At 36.2% G+C, this 22,838-nt stretch overlaps 1 protein-coding gene across 1 annotated transcript in view; it reads left to right on the forward strand.

The window, feature by feature from the left end:
* Positions 1-22,838, forward strand: part of ABCB5 (ATP binding cassette subfamily B member 5) — a 142,530-nt gene that overhangs the window by 109,742 nt on the left and 9,950 nt on the right. The window contains exons 23-27 of the mRNA XM_023639344.2: positions 8,065-8,268; positions 10,979-11,079; positions 11,960-12,100; positions 18,863-19,019; positions 21,671-21,868. Of these exons, the coding sequence (XP_023495112.1) occupies positions 8,065-8,268; positions 10,979-11,079; positions 11,960-12,100; positions 18,863-19,019; positions 21,671-21,868 (801 nt within the window). The remainder of the gene's footprint in view (positions 1-8,064; positions 8,269-10,978; positions 11,080-11,959; positions 12,101-18,862; positions 19,020-21,670; positions 21,869-22,838) is intronic.

Raw genomic sequence — 22,838 nt, forward strand, 5'->3', positions numbered from 1 at the left:
TATTTCCTATTATATCAACTTAAGTAAGACACATTCCATCTCAGTTTCTTCTTCATGTAATTTCAGTTACATTTCATTTTATCAAATATGTTAGGGTGTATGTTCATAAAATAGCTCCTTAATAACAATAAATATCATTTTGAAACCTTTACTAATGACTGAAAACATATGCCTCTGGCCATTTTTAGAAGCTCTGATACTTTGAGAGTCATGAGAAAAACATGTTAGTGAAATAAACTCATAGGATAACATAATTCCTGAAATAGTTGATTGAATAAAACCAATTTAACTGCTATTGTTTCAGCCCAAGGTAATGGCTTATTGCCAGTACATCTGTCAACAGACTATTTTCTCTGTAATATGTAGTTTTATTAAAGGTATAAAGCCATTTTAGTAGATTCTTTGGGAGACTAGATTCCACAAAATTACTAGGTATTGTCTCTGTATATTTTAGCAACCCCTTTTCATCAACCAAAGTCTTACCTCATTTTTGCCACGAGAAAATGTGTTATTGACGCCACAGTGTACACTTGATATACCACTGAAAGACACAATGTTAGTTCTAGGAATTCTTCTCATCAAAACTATAATTATATTTCTCCAAGAAATCATAAAATTCATTGATTGACTCCAAGAGCCTAATTAATTGATTAGGTCAAACTAGAATATCTTTAACTGGGCAGTGTTGACCTTGTCTTTTTTTTTATGGTATGCTTTTTTTTCTTTTGGTGATGTAGATTGGCCCTGAGCTAACATTTGTTGCCAATCTTTCTCTTTCCTTTTTTCCCCTCCCCACAGCCCCAGTACATAGTTGTATATCCTAGTTGTAAGTCATTCTAGTTCTTCTGTGTGGGATGCCATCACAGCATGGCTTGACCCAGCAGTGTGTTGGTCCGTGCCTAGGATCCGAACCAGTGAACCTCAGGCTGCCGAAGTGGAGCACGTGAACTTAACCAGTCGGCCAAGGGGCCAGCTCCCTGACTTTCTCTCTTATTTTTTTTTTTAAGCCGTTATTTTTCCTTTTTCTCCCAAAGCCCCCCAGTACATAGTTGTGTATTTTTAGTCATGGGTCCTTCTAGTTGTAGTATGTGGGATGCCGCCTCAGCATGGCCTGATGAGCAGCGCCATGTCTGCACCCAGGATTCAAACCCTGGGCTGCAGAAGCAGAGCGTGCAAACTTAACCACTTGGCCATGGGGCTGGCCCCTCCCTGACCTTATTTCTTGATTTAACTTTTGACATGGGAAGTGTATAAAACAGCCTGACATTACTTGTGTTTCAAACAATGTTAGTAATCATTGAAATGACTTTTCCACAGTATAAAGTTGGCATATAATTGCTATTTTGCCTTACAATTTTAGGTTTAATTCATTAAGAAACATTATCAAGTCTACAGCAAAAGCTAATATCCAAAGCCATAGTGGTGAAAGATGGTTCTTGTAAAGAAAAATTTCAAACTCAGACTTGAACTCAAAATGTTGCAGTGAAACTTTATCACTGCTAAACCCTCAAACTGTTGTGTGATAAGGCAAGTCAAGATTTTCAGCTTCCATTTTTAACAAAAATAAAAATAAAGATAGTTAAGTCTATAAGAGCAAATAAACTTCACCATTGACCATAATAGTCCAATAATGTGTGATAAATTCAGTTATTTTCCACAGAATACTTGCTGATGATTAATACAATGAATAAGTTAATAGGCTTTAAACACCTTACATTTTCACAAACTTTGTAAATTTGTTCAACTAAACCTTTTTTTGTGCCATCATAGGTTGTAATATATCTTAGCAGATTCCACTTCAGGTTATACTGACCTAGTTTTTCTCAACTTCTTTGAAAATATGCTCACCTGTAGTTGTTCCACACAGACTATTCATAGCAGCTAACTTTTCAGTCACTTCACACTCAGCATTGGCTCTTCAAAAAGCCAACAATTGATCAATATCAGTAACATATGTCAACCCATAAAGAGCCAGGGAAACTACTCAAAATAATCTACCTTGGTTTTTAATCCACTGTTGATGTTGCTGTCAGTGTTCTCAACTTTTTGAGCAGCTGTTCTCACCAAAAGGTTAATCATCTGATATAAGTTTATGCTCTCTGAGCACATGTCTTCCACTGCTTGCAAGCAAACATGATTTAGTTAACTCACTATCCATAAATGACTTTCTTTGCTTAGTTAATAAATGAGCCACTCAGAAATTTACTTTAGTTTCAGTCTCATTTTCACTTTTTAGTTTTATGAAAAAATTCTGCTGAGATATTCCATTTAAATTTTCTAATTTTTCTGAATGTTGCTTTCCTGTGAATTAGGAATAGAGTGGTGAATGCTTAGTCTGGTAATGTCAACCTATTTTATATATTTTAGTACTATATAATGTCATGGCATAATAGGCACAACACTGAGTGAGGCATCTACTTAGAACATAAAGTAATCCACAGTCCACTGTACCTTAAAAGCAGGACATTCAAAGTCCACTTTTCTCTTCCTTTTTTGTTTTTAGATGATGGATATGCAGTGGTAATTTTTAAAACTAGGATAAAATGTCACAGTATAACAATACATATGTCACTCAACATGCTATCAAATTATAATCACATCACAGATTTGTAGCACTGAACAGCAACTAAGTGAGGAGAGTGACACATTTGGTTTCTTTAGCAACTACTCAACTCCATCATTATACGGGCTAAGACAGCCATAGACAATGGGTAAACCAAAAGGCATGACTGTGTTCCAATGAAACTTTATTTGTGGACACTGAAACTTTCATTTGTAGAATTTTAATGTGGGTCTTTTTTATATCTTCCTTATCTCTTAAGTTTTTGAGTATGTTATATAATGGTAATAACTTTTAATGTCATTGTCTGCTAAGTCTAACATTTGTGTCAGTTCTGGGTCATTTTCAACTGATTGATTTTTATGCTCATTATGGGTCCTATTTTGGGGCTTTTTTACATACTTGGTAATTTTTGACTGGATACCATACATTGTGAATTTAACATTTTGCGGTGCTGGATATTTTTTTATTTCTTAAATATTCCTGTTTTGCAGTAAAGTTACCTAGGGACTTTTTATCCTTTTGGGTCCTGATTTTAAGGTTTATTAGGCAGGACTGGAGCCTACTACCAAAGCAAGACCCTTCTACGTACTCTATCCAGTGCCCTGTGAATCATGAGGTTTTCCAGTCTGTCTGATGTCACCAGGCACTATTCCTAGCCCTCACACATGTACTGCTCGCCTGAATACTCAAGGAGGACTCTGCAGACATCCAGATTTCTCTTCCTGTTTACCTCTCTCCTCTCTGGTGTTCTGTGCTGCAAACTCCAGCTTCCTTGGATTCTCCAAGACTCTCAGCTTTTTTTTTTTTTTCCTTAAAGATTGGCACCTGAGCTAACAACTGTTGCCAATCTTCTTTTTTTCTTTTTTTTCTTTTTCTCCCCAAATCCCCCCAGTACATAGTTGTATATTTTAGTTGTGGGTCCTTCTGGTTGTGGCATATGGGACGCCACCTCAACATGGCCTGACGAACTGTGCCATGTCCGCACCCAGGATCCAAACCAGCGAAACCCTGGCCGCCGAAGCAGAGCACACAAACTTAACCACTCGGCCACGGCCACGGGGCTGCCCCCTCTCAGTTTTATCTTCTCAACTTAGCGAGTCTGTTAGTCTCTGTCTCACTTCACCCTCCCTAATCTGCAGCCTGTAAACTCTTTCAAGGGGTAAACTGGGGCAATCATAGGGCTCACCTTGTTTGTTTCCTATCTCTGCCTTTGGTTGCCTTAGGTCCAGTATCTTGAAAACCATTGGTTCATGTATTTTGTCTATTTTTTGTTTGTTTCAAGTGAGAGGATGAATCCATTCCCTGTTACTCCATGTTAGCCAGAAGCAGAAATCCTACCATATGGAATTTTATTTCTATAATTGCATACTGTTTCCTTCTGTTTATTTTCTTATGCTAGTCATTCCTTTTTGTATGCTGTAATTTTCTTATCAAAGTTGTATTTTCCACATTTAGCATAGTACCTTAGACACAGTAGATACTCCATAAGTAATTGTTATCTGAAGAATTATTTAATCATTACTTTTTGCTCTTAATTTCAAAGAAAAACTTTTTCTTTGTGCGTGTTGCTAAAGAATCTAAGGAAGCTTAATTAAATTTCCTCTGATTCCAGTTCTAAATTCTTTCCAGAGGTACACTATTCATCTAGGTCTTTAAGACCATTTTCCATTTTCCTTCAGTTCTCATAGTATCTTTCAAGGCCAAATGTCTGTTATTTTCTGTTAATGCTTCCTGGAACAAGAAAAGTATATTCAGATCTTTCTTATTCTCTACTATCACCAAAAGGCAGTGTTTGTGGCCTGTCCTTGTCATCATTGACTGAATATTTCAGTAAGTTTCTGGTAGCTTAAACTAAAATTCAATATAGAAAGGTAAACAATCTTATTTCCAGGCAACAGATTAGTACAAGAGTAGATACCCAAGCTTATTGAATAAGCAAGGATATGCAAGTGCAAGTCACTTTGTAGAAAGTTCTTATGTCCCAAACAAAAAGCTCAAATATAAGACTGTCTCATCAAAAGTTTGCCAACTTTACACATGGATGTTTTTAGAAATGAGGTTGATGTGCGTGATCCTTAGACTAATTTTAAGTGACTCTCAAATGTTCATCTAGTTTGGCTCTGTTAAGTCTCTCTACCTCTTTCTCTAACACAATGCATAACCTTATATATAAAACTACAATCCTACGCAGTCTTTATGTCTTTACTTTTTCTATTTTCTACTGCTTTCTTTACTTTCTTTTGATTTATTGTCAAAAATTGTAATTTTTTTAAGTAAATACGATAAAAACAGAGAAAGACAGTGAGAAAAGGAATTATATTATGGCCACCTAATAGGAAATACCCAAACAGAAAAGAATAACTGCCTACTAGATATGTTTTATACTTTTGACAATATAGATATATAGTGCCAAGAGCTGAGATCTGAAAAAAGAAAAGTTGTTGCCTTCAAAATATGAAAAGAAACTAAACAGAAGAAATTAATAATTGTATAAAGGCCTACAAAACATAACCTATCAAGTAATGGATGGCAAGTCACTTCTTAGTAATATTTAGATAAATTTTATATTAAAAGAACAGTGAATATCTTATTAACAGAACTTGATTTGTAATTTTAAAAAACACTTCCAACTATTTCATAGCAAAATGTATGTATGTTTTATGCAGCTGTAGGAGCATTCAGTAGTTAATGTGATATGGTGGGCCGGGGGCCTCCAACAGTCAAGTGCTTAAGTTCCATAGCCTCTCCATCCAGATATGTGCTCTGTATAACTCTGAAACTCATGGCGGGGGTGGGAGGAGAGGAGCAAGTAGAGTGCATTAGTTTTCTAGGGCTGCCAGAACAAACTACCACAGACTGGATAGCTTGAAACAGGAATTTATTTCCTCACACTTCTGGAGATTAGAAGTCCAAGATTAAGGTGTCAGCAGGATTGGTTTCATTCTGAGTCCCCTCTCCTTGACTTGTAATAGCTGTCTTCTTGTTGTGTCCTCATATGGTCTTTCCTCTGTGTGAGTATGTCTACATCCAAATTTCCTTTTCTTATAAGGACACCAGTCATATTGGAGTAGGGCCCACCCTAAAGACCTCATTTTAACTTAATTACTTCTTTAAAGACCTCATCTCCAAATATAGTCACATTCTGAGGAATTGGAAGTCAGGACCTCAACATATGAATGGCGTGATGGGGTTGGGGAGAACGACACAATTCAGCCTATAATATACAGCATCGTTTATCTCCTCATCATCTTTCAAGTCAGGGTGTAAGTCAGCATTATGTACCAAATGATATTTCTATTTCAGCCTCATAGGTCTTAGAGTTCGTGTGTAATACCCTAAGACACTTAAAATAGGTTATCTGTCTTAGTTTTCAGTGTCTGGTGCTTTGTTTTGTGTTTGCTGTTGTTATTTGTTTTTACTTTTTTGGAGTTTTCTTTGATAGTTTAGTGAGAAATTGGGAAATAACAGATAATTGCCATATGCAGTCTTGAAACTGAAGCCACAAGTTTTTTAGGAATAAGGCAGAGCCCTGGGGGGAGAGAGGGCTTTTTATTGTTGTTATTTCAATGACTATACTAATTTGAGGGTACTTTAGTGAAAATTGATATAATCTTTTAGAGAAGCAATTTGAGAATATCAAGAATTATGAGTATATACCCTTTAATATACAACTCCAGTCTAGGAATTTAACATTAAGAAGTAAAAGATGAGCACAAAAATTTTGCATAAAGATTTTCGTTACATTTTTATTTTTTATAGTGAAAAATTGGAAGCAATCAATGTTTTCTGAAGATTATTTAATGACTCAAGAAAAAGCTTGCAATATAATGCGAAGGGATAAAAGCACGATACGAAGCTACATACACGCTATAATCTTAATCTGAATGTGTGTATGTATTTATGTCGGGAAGGATGTAAATTTTAACATTATCTAAACTTTTTCTAATTGTCATGTTTTCATAGTCAGAACAAAATATATGCTTTAAAATGAGAATTGATATTTTAGTTGGTTATATCTGTGTTTCTAGATAAATAGGGGTCTCATTCTTTCATCCCAGCACCAAGGGAATTAACATTTCAGTTTATTACCTATAACATGTCCCACTGAAAGTTGATTTATAAGACATGAAGTTCTTTTAAAACAGATATTATATTATTATGTATTATTGTATATCTAGAATAATAGATATTATTATAAAGATATTTCTACTTATTTTAATATTGTTTCCAAATTTCTTTTGTTACCTTATATCATGGTATTTCTAACTCCTTTTTTATCTTGATATTGCTTCCTTAGAACTTTGCTCAGTGAAAACGAGTTATAAAGTGCAGAAAAAGGAATGCAAGATATCATGTCTAAAGTATACACTTTAATGAATATCCTCAATCATTCAGTCCAATGCTACTAGGGTATAGTGGCTGAGTGCCAGCCTTCCATCATTGTAGGGAGAAGGGGCAAGGCTGAGTTTTGGAGCCCACATGTGGTGAGTTGGGCATCCATGTGTGGCGGCAGCCTGGTATGTAAAAGCTGGGCCAGAACAGAGTGAGGAGGGCATCCATGCAGGGGAGAGGCAAGGACCATGATAGCAGATTGGTTACATACAGAGAGATTGATCACATAAATCTGTTAAGGAAACTGGGAGCCAGGTTCTCACTGTTGAAGAAGGGGATAACAAATATTGGAAGAAGGCTGGAAATAACCTTGTAGTGTTGGATTGGAATAGGAGGTATTGATGTGAACTCATGGATTTCAAGAAATATAAATAGAGAAATAAATATAGATTTCAATGTGTGCTTGCATCTGTACACACACACACATTCCCCAGTTCTGTCCACTGACATTCCACTAATAATGAGCACAGCTAGCACCATATATTGACTTCTAAATAACATTCTCCACCCAAAGGAACCAGGACTCCTTGGAGAAATGACAGATTCCAGAGGTAGGATCTAAAAAACCTTTTTGTGTCAGAAAGTAAGGACAGGGACCAGCCCAGTGGCGCAGCAGTTAAGTTCGCACATTCCGTTTCTCGGTGGCCCAGGGTTCGCAGGTTCGGATCCCGGGTGCGGACATGGCTCCGCTTGGCAAACGCCATGCTGTGGTAGGCGTCCCACATATAAAGTAGAGGAAGATGGGCATGGTTATTAGCTCAGGGCCAGTCTCCCTCAGCAAAAAGAGGAGGATTGGCAGTAGTTAGCTCAGGGCTAATCTTCCTCAAAAAAAAAAAAAGAAAGAAAGAAAGTAAGGACATATTTAAAGAATGATAGGGACATATCAAAGGACAATATCGAACATAAGGTAGACAAAGCATATTTACTCCTTAGTACAGAGCATTTTTAAAATATGGGTATTATTTAATCTCTAAGTATAAACTCAACATAAAAATCTAAGCAGAAATCCTTAAAAAAGAAAGCCTACCTTGGTTTGCAAGATACTATAATAGCAATTCTTGTAAATTTAAAATTAACTGACTTTTTTTCCAAAATATGTCTGATTATAGGCAACAGGCTCAAGGGTTGGTGTCTTAACACAAAATGCAACTAACATGGGACTGTCAGTTATCATTTCCTTCATATATGGATGGGAGATGACACTCTTGATTCTGAGTATTGCTCCAGTACTTGCTCTGACAGGAATGATTGAAACCGCAGCAATGACTGGATTTGCCAACAAGGATAAGCAAGAACTTAAGCGTGCTGGAAAGGTAAAATAAAGCCTGTTGTTACCATCATAACGTTTTAAGAGAAAAACAATCAGAGCTCCCATCTTTATGATATGTTAACTTCCTTTCTCAGGAATTTGTAAAGTGGCGTAAATGTATTGAAAGGCATATAAACCAGTTTAGGAAGGAATGTAAATATGTTATCGCAATGCAGTGCATGATTTAGAGCATAGATTCTAGGGACAAATTAGCTGAATTAGAATCCAAATTCTGTCACTAAAAGAATGTATGATATGAGCAAGTTATGTCAACCTTTCTAGACTTCAATTTCTTCCTCTGTAAAGTGGGAATAATAGTATTATCCACTTACAGATTTTTTGAGCATTACAGAAAACGTTTAGCATTATTCTATGCAAAACACTTAGAATAGTGTCTGGAAGACAGTAAGCACTTAATGTCAGCCATTATTACTGTTATCATATCATGGGAGAATTTGCTAACATTGTGATTCCCATTCTCTGATTATTGAATAATAAAATTTTCTTGAACAATTCTAAGTATTTTATTTTTCAAAATAAAGAGGAAATATAATAGATACTGAATACAAGGCAATGCACTGATAACGATAATGCCTAAAGCAAGGTTTTAGAGACAAGGACCCTTTTTATACTGACCAAAATGAACGATTTATTTAATTACTTGGAAAGTGCCTTGACATATTTAAGCTTCTCAGTACCAATCATATTCATAAAAATAATCATCGTATTAGAGATTTATGGAAACATTAGTATTGCAGTATCATAGCTTCTAAGAACTGAGAGAAATGTCATTTGATCCAACCACTCACCCAAACCCAGAGGAGGAATTCCCTGTACATCCTCCCTGTCAAGATTCATCCATCTTCTACCCTCCACTGGCAATGCATTATTTTCCCAGCGCCTGTCCTTGGATAGCCTTAGAGGGCAAGCAGTCCCTTTTTTTTCTTTTTTTTTCTTGGCCTTCTATCCTGCTCTTCTTAGCTTTCATCTTGGTAGATGTCCAAAGCCTGTTTCTCATGACAGCCCTTAGGAAGTTAATATCATGTAAAGGCTGCATCTTCTCTTGGCCATCCAACCCCATTATCACATTGGTGAATATTCTCTTAATATAAAAATGATTTTAGTATCATTTATGATCTATCGCAGTTGACACATTATAAATAGCATTAATATTTGTGAATAGGGATGCCAAGCACATGACTCATCAAAATCTGGTTTTCGTGACCCTTGGACCTTTCCACCTTTCTTGCACTAGATAATCACCCTAGGAATGTCTGCTTGGGCAGTACAGACTAAACTACTTAACATACATTCGCCTCAAGGACAGTGAAAAGTTGTTTAGCCCTGCCCGTGTGCAAATTATCACAACTTCTAAATTAATGGGGCCCTAATTATTATATTTTACTCATCTTAATTTTTATGTCATAAACTCTAGTTGTATATGTACCCTTTGACTTTTCCTTTTGTATTATTAGAGTGACCTCAGGCTATACAATCAGTAACTCCAGTCAAATAGGCAGTATGTGCCTTTCCCAGTAGCTTTTAATCAGTCGTTTTACCAAATACTGAAACTTAAAATACGGACCCATAAACATATTGGTCCTTCTTCAGTTGCCTGTGTAGATTTGGACAAATCATCAAATGTTTTACTTTTCAGACTTAAAATGGCCATATTGGTGAAAAAAAAAAAACTATTTTCTAAGGTTCTGTAGTAATATTACTCCTTTCTCCATTGTGATCACAATATTTTTTTGTTCATTTCTTTTTTTCTCAAGCTTTCAGCATTCTTATCCATTTTCCTTGCATACGACAGAATATGTTACAAATGGAGGTTTTTTTGAGTTTAGTTTGAATTAATGAGAATTTAGAACAATGCAACATCCAAATTTAGAGCAGAATTCCAGAGGTCCTGCTCACAGTCCAGAAATCTAGTTCTCTCCTGTAACCCGAATTCTCCTTCCAATAACACTAGGTATCCACCTAGGTCTTCCTCTGTGCTACAGTCCACTCTGCCAGTCTGGAAACAGAATGTGAAAGCAGGAAGTTTCTCTTTCAAGTCAACACGTGTTCTCATGTCCACGAAGTTATTCTAAGCCAAAAGTCTCCTCCATTTTGAGTTCCGTGTGATTACTCCTTCTTTTTGAAAACTGGATAAATATGGAGAAGCATTAATTATATTTGAATTAAATATCTTTTTAAGTTCACAGACATCAAAATGAGAAATGGCTATATCTCATACAGAATTCTATCACCACACTTCATGTTGTTTTATTGCAATCTTCCTAAGTCCTTTTGGTTGCTATTTGCATTTCTGTGCTAGAATAAAATAATTATTTATTTGATTATCTCTGCTGTCTTCTTCTTGAATTATCTCATAATTCATAGGACAGGGCCTTTGCATAATTGCATTTGAACATAATGCTCACTAATATTTGATCCCTCTGCCTATGGAACTAGTTTAAATAAAAATTCAGTGAAAACTTGAAGGGGGCTAAATTTTTTCAAAGGAAATTTCCGTTGAACCTGTTATCTTGAAATCTTATTTTTCTATCTTATTATTGGGAAAGAAAAAAGGAAGCTAAGAAAACTCATCAGAAAAACTTATTGACTTGTACTAATAATATATCTCTGATGTAAGTGACTGGAATTCACAGCCAGGAGAAGTTTAACCATTACTAACTTTATTTCTCTATTTTATTGTCCTATTTTATAAGATAGCAACCGAAGCTGTGGAGAACATACGTACTATAGTGTCATTAACAAGAGAAAAAGCCTTTGAGCAAACATATGAGGAGACGCTTCAGACTCAGCACAGGTGATTGTAGATTCCTACTGACTCCGTTAACTGTAGGTTGTTCCACTAGAGGCAGTACTCCTGGATGACTCCAGTGGTTAGCCTGCCAGTTTATTTGCTCTGGAATCTTTCCTAGTAGCGGCATAGCATAATTTCTCGTATGATTTCACCAAGAGGAGACTAGAAGAGAAATCAAGAGCAAGCACAGTTAGAATATACATTTTAGGTCCTCCCATATTGCCATGAACTATTACTAAATGTGCACATTTTTCTTTATTTTCCTGAAACAAGATTGAGGAAATAACATATTCACGAAGGAAGATAAGATTTCTCAGCCCTTCATATTGACTCTCTAAAATAGTTCACATTTTAAAACGAATATATACAAAATAAATATGATCATTCCTTTTAATTTTAAACTAGCCCTCCTTATCACATGTACTTAGTGATACTCTATGTATTACTTTATCAGAGAGAGAGCTTTGTACTCGTTTGCACTCATGCTTGTAGTTGGTACTGTCCTTTAATTTCCGCTATTTATTCTCTTACTGCAAGATTACAATAGAAATATTTCTAAATATTTCTAAACCAAATCTCTTTAACTCTTTCTTTAGCTCTCCTTTCACAGATCTTGTCCATTAATTTGAAAGTACATTTGATAGGGGCAACTTTGTTACACTGAACTAGAGTATATAGCTATAGAGAAGATCATTATATTTTCTGTTTTCTCTGTAATAATTCTCTAGTAGTTAAAAAAAATCACTTTCTCTTTAATTCTTAGAAAAATGTATATCCCCTAAATGATAACATGCCTAGTATTCTATAGTCATTACTCTACATTTATTAAAATGACCTTGCTATGCCTCATGCCCCATTATTTGGTAAATTTTGTGCATTTCAGAAATACCTTGAAGAAAGCACAGATCATTGGAAGCTGCTATGCATTCAGCCATGCCTTTGTGTATTTTGCCTATGCAACAGGGTTTCGATTTGGAGTCTATTTAATTCAAGCTGGACGAATGACCCCAGAGGGCATGTTCATGTAAGTTATGCAAATATATATACCCTGTAAATGGACCATGTACTTTAACCAGAAAGATGTCTAGTTTATAGTGCATTATCATTTAAATCACATATGTGGAAAAGACATGCTGGGATAATTTCTAAATATATTTTTTTATTATTTATTATCTATAAGTGGACTCTAGCTGATAAATACACATAATCTGAGTTAAACTCCCAAATGAAGTGCTCCCTGCTGCAGTTTACTAGAATGTGGGAATGGAGGGTAAAATATGCCTTCTGGAATTTGTGAGGCTTCATGGAACTCCCACGGTGGAAATGGCCTTATCAAGTTTGACTATAAATCAGTGAGGTTGAGTTCTTTGCTAAGCAAATATTCCAAAAGAAACACATATAAATGAGTATTTCCCTTCAGAAAAGTCACATTTGGAGTTGATCGTGGCATCCCAATGGGAGGAGGATCGTACCTCCTCCCAAAGCATTTGTTGGAGCTTCTATTTTGGAATTCTGTTCACATAGTTATAAATTTCTTTACTTTATAGGAACACCTAAATTCAACTTCTGAAATTAGACAAATTAATTTTTGAGTGTTAATTCTGAGCCTCCTAAGCCTCCCTAAGATGCCAAAATGTTGCTAATCTATATCAGAAATGTCTCTGCTAAATGTTTAGAGCTAGAGAAATCCATACAATATTTGACTTCAAAAAGTAACGTTATGTTTTTTAACAAGCCCACCAAAACATACACATCAAAGCAAAGATCAACCTCTTCAAAATAATGACTTGTGAGACTACACCTGTACCAAGGTGTAATCTTGGTACATTTGGCAAAACATTTTGAGGACTCTTCTTTGGGATTTGCCTCCCAAGTCTCAGGCACATTCTTCTGAATATCTTCATTGGTGGCACATATTTGTACTTTGAGGATATATTTAATTTGAGGAAGTGACCAAAAGTCATTTGAAGCAAATAATTTCACAATACCTTGGAATAATTTTTAGTTTCTATTCATGTGATTGTTTATTTATTTATCAAACATTAACTGAGTTCCCAGGAACTTTCTTTGCTAGGCACTCAGAAGAAAACTGTCCATAGTTTACCAACCCCGTATTCCTGAATCTTACTTGACGATAAGGGCACTTAGCAGTTTCCTGGAAACAGATTTCCTGGTGAAATGGAATTTCTGTATTTAAGATTTCAACAGAAATTGTAGGCTCCCTTCTAGTGTTCTCCTACCCTCTAAAACAGTATGCAGTTTTGCCTGTGTGAACATATAAGCCACAATTCTGACATTTAGCCTTGGGCTTCATTGTAATTACATAGACTAATTTACATAGATAGATTAACAAGAAGCTAAATGTAGAATCACCTAAATTAAATAATTCAGCTCACTGGCCTGCACTAACTTAGCAAGTTTCTCCCTTGGTTCTAATATAATGCAGGCAATCACAGCTTAAAAGTTGATTGTATTTCAAAAGTTTGTTTGCAAGCCAGTTGTTTGAAACAGAACATATTTTCCTCATAGTTGCTCTATACTTTCTGCAGCTGTCTTTAAATCCCCAGGGTCCCATTCCTTCTGTATAACTGGTCTTTGGTATTAGTAGAAAGCAAGTCAATTAAATATATTCATACTAGTGTAGGGTGTGTGGTGATTTTATCAATTCTCACAGAAGAATTTTCATTTTTAAAAGCAATTGTAATTCAAATTAATTTCTAATGGTTTTACTTGAAGGTGGTATAACAAAGCAATCAAGAGAGAACCACCTCATCTTTCCATCACCAAACTCACGAGGCTACCACGTAGTTCACCATGCCTGACATTTCTGTGAAAGAATTAACCATCCCTGTCTACGATGGGTTCCTGCAATCATCTCTTCACATTAGTTTCTCTGCTACTACTATTTCTTTGCTTTATAATCACCTGTCTTAAGAAAAAGAAAGAAATCTCTCCCATGACCCTAAGTCCCCTTCTACCTACTTCCAATCACTCTGCTCTCCTTTGCAGCAAAACAAATTCCAGAGTTGCCTATTTTGTCTGTGCACCTTCTCATTTACAGTCTCCCTTAAACTCATTTCAGTCAAGCCTTGGTTCCCACCATGCCACTAGAAAGACTCGTTGTCAAGGTCACCACTGGCCTCCATCTCACCCACCCATACAGCCATCCAGTGCTCAGTTCTCCCATCTCACCTAACTTGATCTCTCAGCAACATTTGACAGTCTCCTTCCTGAAACATTTTCTTCCCTAGGCTTTTTTCATTTGTTATTGGCCCTCCTTCTTTGTTTCCTTTACTGGCTTCCATTTTTCTGCCGGGCCTCCACATGTTGGAGAGCTTTAGCACTCTCAGAGCTCTTCATCTACACACTCGTTGGCGATTTTATCCAGTCTGATGCTTTTGAATATCACCTGTGTCCTGATGACTCCTTTCTGTGTATTTTCAATTCTGACCCTGCCCCTGAACACCACACACTTATCCAGCTACCTACTGGACAGCTCCACTTGGATGTCTAATAATATCTTAATGTATCCAAAATAGAACATGAGGTTTTTTTCCTCACCAAAGTTCCTCTTCCCCAAGACTTCTCCATCTTAGTAAACAGCACCACCATTCATGCATTTACTCAGCCCAAAAATCTAAGAGTCATCCTTGTTGCTTCTCTTGCCTTCACCCACAACATACAGCATCCGGTCCTGACAGCTCTAACTCCAAAATACTTCTCACCATCTCTACGCATGTTACCCTCCTCCTTACCTCCTTGCCTGTCTTGATTGGACTACAGCAGCAACTTGCTCACTAATGCCCCTGTGTCCCCTCTTGCTTCCCTATAATACATTCTCCACACAGCAGCTACACTGCTCTTTTAAAACACAAATCTAATTCCATCAATTTATTAAAATATTGTCATGATTTCCCATTGAAATTTGAATAAAGCCAAGTTCCTTACTCTGACCTGAAAGCCCTGCACAATCACATCTCTGCCTCCCTTTCCAACCTCATCCACCAATGTCTTTTTTGCGAACTGCACATCAGCCCCACACTTGCCATTTCTGTTGCTGGAACTCCCATCTCAGTGCCTTTGCATTTTCTCTTCCCTCTGCCTGGAATGATCATTCTCCACCTCTTTGCCAGACTGCCTCTTTCTCACTATCCAGGCCTCTCCTCTTAAGTCCACTCCTCAGAGAGACTTCTGCTGATGGCTGAAAGTAGTCCCCTTATCCCTCCTCCTCATCACTCTCTATCCCATTACCATGTTTCATTTTGTGTATGGCACTTACCACTATATGACATTATCTTTTTTATTTCCTTATTTACTGAGTGCATAGACTGTAAGCTCAGCAAAGGCAGGACTTGGCCTCTTTTGGTTACTGACATTTCCCTAGAGCCAAAAACAAGAGCTTGGCACATAGTAGGCACACAATAAATATTTACTGAATGAATGACTGAATCAAAAATAAAGGGGGAAATTTGGAGTGATGCATGGTTAGGCAGTCCAGTCATTCCTAAAAATGTGCTTCCAGATTCTACTTTTTACAGATTCTACTCCTGTTTTTCATGGATTCTCCTATTTTTCTTCCCTTCTACATGCATACACATAACACCAGGTGCTTTGGCAGAAGGACCAGGTCTAAGTCAAAGATAACTATTTATATAAAAATAGGATGTTTGTAATTGGGAGTCTACTTCTACATGCTGAGATTTGTTTAGGTTAAAACTAAGCAAAGACTTTTCTCAGTTAAACAATGATACAGGGGCTAGCCCCATGGTGTAGTGGTTAAGTTTGATGTGCTCTGCTTCAGTGTCCTGGGGTTCACAGGTTCAGAACCCGGGCATGGACCTATACCACTCATCAGCCATGCTGTGGTGATGACCCACATACAAAAAAATAGAGGAATATTTGCACAGATGTTAGCTCAGGGTGAATCTTCCTCAGCAAAAAAAGAAAGAAAGAAAGAAGAAAAAGAATGATACAAACTCAGAATCATGCTAATCACTATCTTGCCTGCAAGTGACATCAGATAGGATGTTTCTTGAAAGGGACCTCTCAAGACTGCCAACTATTCTGTTTCATATGATAATCACTGTAACACCAAACCTTGATTGAATCCTTATTCAGTATGAAGGATTTTTTGTACATTATCTGCTTAATCCTTTCAACTACCCTATGAAATATTATGATTCCCATTTTATAGATGGGGAAAATTAAGTAAGACTCAAGGAGGTTACCTACCTTGCCCAAAGTCACTTAACCAGCAAGTAGGAGAGCACAGATTCAAGTTCATGATTCAAGATGTCAGAAGCTTTGCTTAGTGGACAATTTTTTCTGTTATTATCATTATAATCATTATTTTATGAATTCTGTAGACAAAGTTTCATAGACTCTTTCTGTAAAATTATTTTTTTAAAAATTCTTGCGTAGTTTTCCAAACATTTGAATATCCAGAGCTGGGCTGATTCTTGACATAAATGGAACAAATAACATGCTTAATGTTATTTTATGACCCTAAAATATAGGAGAATTAAAAGGCCCCAGTACAAAAATTCCTCCTCCTACTGGCCTAGGTACTTCCTGAATTTCTTTTCACGAAATTCATTAAAAAGGGTCATTTCTGGAGACATAAACATTTTAGCTGTCATAGCATATGGAAGACTATTAACATCAGAACCATGATTAATGAACAGTATCACATTGGTATTTCCCAGTTCCCTGAAGGAAGGGAGAAACAGGGATCTATCTGAGCTAGGGCCACTAGTATCACTTGTTATTTGAGTTTCATTCAACCAGACTACAGACAAAGTAGGGATGCTCATACTTTTATAGTATAGACAAAGGAGAGAGTTTCTGCAAAATATGGATACAGGGTTGTACAAAATGTGAATAGATGAGATTTGCCTTCAACACCAAAGTCTCCAGCCTTCTTAGAGACCCAATGTGGCCCCCAGCTACCATGAATGTGTCACAAGTGTCTCTTTGGCACACTAAATTATACCTGGCCTAGAAGACCATGTGCTTTCTGGAGTCTAGGGTGACTAGACAGTTTTCTATCTAATCAACTAACTGAATGGAAGAGGTTTACAAAGAAAACTCCTTCCAACTAGAAACCTCCTTAAGTAAAAAGAATGTGCCATTCTCTAAATCAGTGGTTTTGCAACTCACCAATCAAGGAGCTTGTTAAAAATGCAGATACCTGGAGCTCATCTCACACATCTAACTTCTCACAGACCAAATTCTAAATGGAAGGCCTTCTTGGTAAATTTCCATTTTAAGAGTGACCTAACAAAGACATTAGCCTCTGTACATTTATGCCTAATGCTTAAACTGACTTTTAATGGTGGAGATTTTAGGCAGGTAGATATTTTGGCACATCTCAAATCAGAGGAAGAAGGTATTTTCTCAGTTGTTCTGGGAAGCTTGTGGGTCCAGGATCCTTGTGGGTCAAGGATCCAGGTCTCCTCACTTGTAATCCAATTATCTTCCCATCTCACCTGCTGACTCTTGAATCAGTCTGAGGGTTAAGTCTGATTTTTTCCTTCCATTAAAAAAAAAAAAAAACAACTCTAATGTGTTACCTTAGCTCAATAACCACTTCTGATATTTACAGCTGAGTATTAAGTATTTTGAATGGTATTTTCACATTAAACAATTTCTGTATTAGTACTTAGAATGCCTTAACATCAGAGAACTAGTGGCTACAATAAATTTAGCATGAGGCTTGCCAGTAAACTGGTTGTTTTTATATTTTACACTGTATTTAACCTTTGTAAAGACAACACGATTCATGATCTGAGATCTAGGTCACTGAAGAGATTGCATCAACATCCACCCATTGGTAGGTTCCACCTCCAGAGAGATTCACAAGGAGACCAGACATGTTTATCTTGCTGTGATCCAGCACAGCAAACAAGCAACTGGGTTCTGTGATGTCCTTTTACTGCCTAGTGTTTAAATATTGCCAGTGAAGCTTGTCCAGTCTTAGGTGAATTATACCTTTTGTTCTGCTACTGAGATGCATTATTTTTCATTCCAGTAAAATGTTTTCCTGTCTAAAATGAAAAATCAAATGAGAGAAAAATACTTAGCCATGGCCACGTGATATGCCACATTTCTGTGAATGTTCTGTATGCTTCCAAACATCATTTGCATACTTACCATTTTATAATTAACATGTTTTGAAACAGATCACAATCTATAGCAAACTTCAAAGATCAAAGCTCTTCTTCTAGTCCTGCTAAAGTGTATTTTAGTCAAATTTTGTTTTGAGGACCTTAACAAGGGACAATCTCTGTGCTTTGCTCTCTTTACATCATGTAGCACTTCAGAGAGATAACCAATCATCTGGCATCAATTATTTGTTCTAACTACATTATATGCAAAAGAAGAAAAAAAAATTCATATCAACTGTGTAAATTCAGATCTCACTACTGGAGACTCATTCTTCCTCTTATCAGTTGAATTCTCTGTCAAATCTCTAAGCAAGTGAGCCTTATATCAAGGTGGCTAAGAACATTTATATTCACTAGTTAGGGCCTTTGATCTATGTCCCTAATTGGAAAAGAAATTTTTAAGATTACCTGAGCTCCAAAGGTTATTTTTGTGTACAGAGCAAAGGATAATCACTGTGTGGTAGAAAATTGCAAAAGAGATATCATTGTTAGGCATTCAGCGTTAGACGTGCTGTCTAAGCCAAAAGATTATATTCCTGTGCCTGCTTTTTCCTTTACTTTTAGAGCTCCATTGTTTGAAAATGTACCTAACTAGATTCAAATGCTTTATCTTTTGATAGAGTTTTTACTGCAATTGCATACGGAGCTATGGCCATTGGAGAAACATTTGTTTTGGCACCTGAATATTCGAGAGCCAAATCTGGGGCTGCACATCTGTTTGCTTTGTTGGAAAAGAAACCAACTATAGACAGCTATAGTCAAGAAGGGAAAGAAACAGTAAGCACAACTATGATTTTAAATGTCCATTTATTATTAATTGTCCATATGCATGGTCTCTAAAGAGAGACTTAAATGAAGTCATTATTTGATAACTTTGCCAAAGATAGTGCTATAAAGAATTAAAAGCTTGGATAAAATAATTGTAATGGCTACCAAGGGAGATAGGGGGTCCTGTCTTAATGAAATTTTCACCTCTACTACTAAAATATACGTATTTTATATTAAAAAACATATGCTTCTAGTTTATTTATTTGCCTGATGCCATGAGAATGTTCTTGAACAAAAGATTGATTTATATATTTAATTTTATTTGGATGACAAAAGTTTTAATCTTGGGTGAAGATTTGCATTAGGGTTTATTCGGTTTTTTTCTCTGATAATATATGCAAAGTAAACAGTGCCCTGCTGCTTCAGATGCCATTTTTCATTGGAAATATATCGGCAAACAGAACAGGAAAAAGAAGGAACTATATTTATTAAATTCATGTACATATTTAGCCACAAACTCTAAAGGACTATTAATATTAAAAGGAAAATAATAGGGAGATTATATAATTTCAAAACAAGCCTCTCAATTGTAGTCTTGTACATTAAATATATGTTCAATTTTTTTTTTTTTTTTTTTTTTTTTAAAGATTTTATTTTTTCCTTTTTCTCCCCAAACCCCCCCGGTACATAGTTGTGTATTCTTCGTTGTGGGTTCCTCTAGTTGTGGCATGTGGGACGCTGCCTCAGCGTGGTCTGACGAGCAGTGCCATGTCCGCGCCCAGGATTCGAACCAACGAAACACTGGGCCGCCTGCAGCGGAGCGCGCGAACTTAACCACTCGGCCACGGGGCCAGCCCCCATATATGTTCAATTTTAAGACCTTTCTAGACATTTTAAATTTAAAAGTAAAAATAGCCATTAGGTATACTTAAAAGAAATTTTTCATTTCAAATTATTTTGCTCTAGAATTTTAAAAGATGTATATGTATGACAGCTTAAAACACTATCACTAGAACTGCATAATTATTAAAACAAATGCCAGTTGTTAGTGACAAAAATAAAAAGATCTTGAAACTCTCAAAATAGAATGCTCAAAGATATGGTCAAAATAAGATTTCATACTTTTTCTTTAGAAAGTAAATGGTGTAGGAAACTTTTTTAGTCTTGCAATTTACATGTATAATAATATTGCTACTCATTTCTTTCTAAACGTTACGGTAGTAGGATTGAGAGTCTCACTGATAAATGTCCTCATAGAACTATATACACGACATAGACTATGAAAATGTTTCTTATAAAGACTATAAAATTAACTTATTTAATTTTCATTTTATTTAATATACGAATACTTCTAAATATCACTCCCTATGCTTTTAAAAGTTAAAGTCTGGTAAAACAAAATTGGCAAATATTGATAATCATTGAAGCTGGGAGATAGGCATGTGGCAACCTATTACATTATTCTCTCTACTTTTATAGATGTTTGAAATCTTCCATAATAAAATGTTTAAAATAGTTAAGAATAAATTTTAAAATGTGTTCAAGTCTAGAAGTCTAAAACATCTCTCTATGCCTTTCCCAAAGGTACCAGAGCATACAGAGAAATAATTGCACTCTCCATTATTCTGCAGTATTCTGGGTTTTTTCTTTTAACCTTTTTTGCACAAATAATATTCATATGCTGTAGGGGGCAAAACAGAAAGTTTGAATAAACTGAAAATAAGCTACTACTACGCTTAACGTTTTGGCGTATATCCTTCCAGATATTTTTTTCTAATTCTAGAACTCTTAACCACATGTTAACATTTCATTCCTTTGACAACAGAATAATATTATTGTCAGACATTTTTTGGTGCTCCTCCCCTCCACCTACCCTTGCCTCCTACCTGTATGCTGGGCTCAGAATATGCTGAGCGTGACTGTTAATCCTGACTAAATTAATTAAAATGCAATTGATTGAGGGCAAACATGAAGTTCAAAATAACCTAAAATCTTATGAACCAAATATATGAAGGGAAGTTAATCATCATTTAGCGATAGTTCTGGGAAGTCTTTTATAAACATCCCTGGTGTATGTTAAGTATTTGTTTATAAGTTGTCAACCACTTAAGAGATTGAAGCATAGAGAGAAAAATAAACTTTTAGGCAAGTGTCACTGCCAAATAATGATTAACTGAAAACAAAGATAATTCTGAATTCAAAATGTAATGTTTATTAACTCTAAGACATGGTCCAACTTACAAAAATAACATTTATGCATACAGTTTATGAGGACCCCAGCTATTCTTAATTTAGTAATAAAGGTTTGTAAAGCACAAATTAAATTTTTAAAAAATGATGTATTTATTCAGAGGAGCTAGTCAAACAGCTAAACTGCAGATTGGATTGTGTGTAGGTAGTGAGGCTGAAGGAAACCAGTGCTTTTTAGGAACTTGGTGAAGTCCAGTAGTAAAGACCAGAAGAATTACTGATATAAAAATCAAAACAAAAGTGACAGAAACCAATGTGCAGTTAGCAGCTCTACAGAAAAGAATACAATGGTTTAAAATTAAAATGGTTGTGGAAACACACAGATTTCAGAAAGCACTCAGCCAGTGTGTTATAATGTGTTACAACCTTTCTAAGTCATCCTTCTAAACAATGCCAACTGTCTTTTACAGGACACATGTGAAGGGAATATAGAATTTCGAGAAGTCTCCTTCTTCTATCCGTGTCGCCCAGATGTTCTCATCCTTCGTGGCTTATCCCTCATTATTGAAAAAGGGAAGACAGTAGCATTTGTTGGGAGCAGTGGCTGTGGGAAAAGCACTTCTGTCCAACTTCTGCAGAGATTTTATGACCCCGTGAAAGGACAAGTGGTAAGACTGAATTTAAATACAACTTATTTGGGTGTTGGTGGTGCTATCCTTAAACATTCCCTTGAACTTAAGCTTCCTCACTGGTTTGGGTAGGGCAAACAGTGCAGTAGTTATCCAAAAAAATCTCTATCCCTTAACTTAGAGGACAAGCAAACCAATAACAGAAATGAGGGACAGGACTTTTTTGATGGATAGGACTTAGAGGCTAACTACAAAGACCCAAAGATTCTTCAACCATTATGGCAGCAGAAATTTTGATCTTATAAGCCATGGAATTCTTTTAGAATACAGGTATTGGAGTATGGGTCTAATATCTACATCTGGGCTTTTTCTTTATTCTCTTCTGATTTAAGACAGAGATAATAGTTTTCTCTGCCTCCCTGGTTCAGGAATCCTGCTGTTCCTGCTGGCCATCCCCACTCCCCCAACTCTCAAAACCTTATGCATGATTAGAGATTATTTGAATCAGCTCTGTTAAGTCCTGCATTCCGGTCTCAAAAAAATGCAGTCTCTCCCTCCTTTGAACTCCAAGGACAGTTTTTCTCACCTAGCACTTTTCTTACCCTACCTTATATTCAGGTTTTCAATTATCCTCTCCCCGCAACCAATATACGTCACACATACAAACATAACTTCCTGTTCTGCCTCCTCCTCCCCACAAAAAACCATAAGCTCCTAAAAGTCAGACTGTCATATTAGTCCTCATTCTCCTGCAGTTCAGTCTTTTCCCCATCACAGATTCTCAATGACTATTTGCACAACGGAATGGTCCAAAATGGCTGCGTTGTTACCAGTAAGAACAATGAGTTAACAATGAGTACCGAAATTAGGTAGCACTCATCTATTTGCTCATAGCATAGTACACTCCCTCTTTTAACTCTCCAATGGTTTCCCACTGCAGTTAGAATAAGCCAGAATCCATATCATCAATCAAGGTCCTTCAGGATCTTCCTCTCTCTCCAGACTCCTC

The sequence above is a fragment of the Equus caballus genome, chromosome 4, assembly GCF_041296265.1.
Source record: "Equus caballus isolate H_3958 breed thoroughbred chromosome 4, TB-T2T, whole genome shotgun sequence".
In the NCBI taxonomy this organism is placed as follows: Eukaryota; Metazoa; Chordata; class Mammalia; order Perissodactyla; family Equidae; genus Equus; species Equus caballus.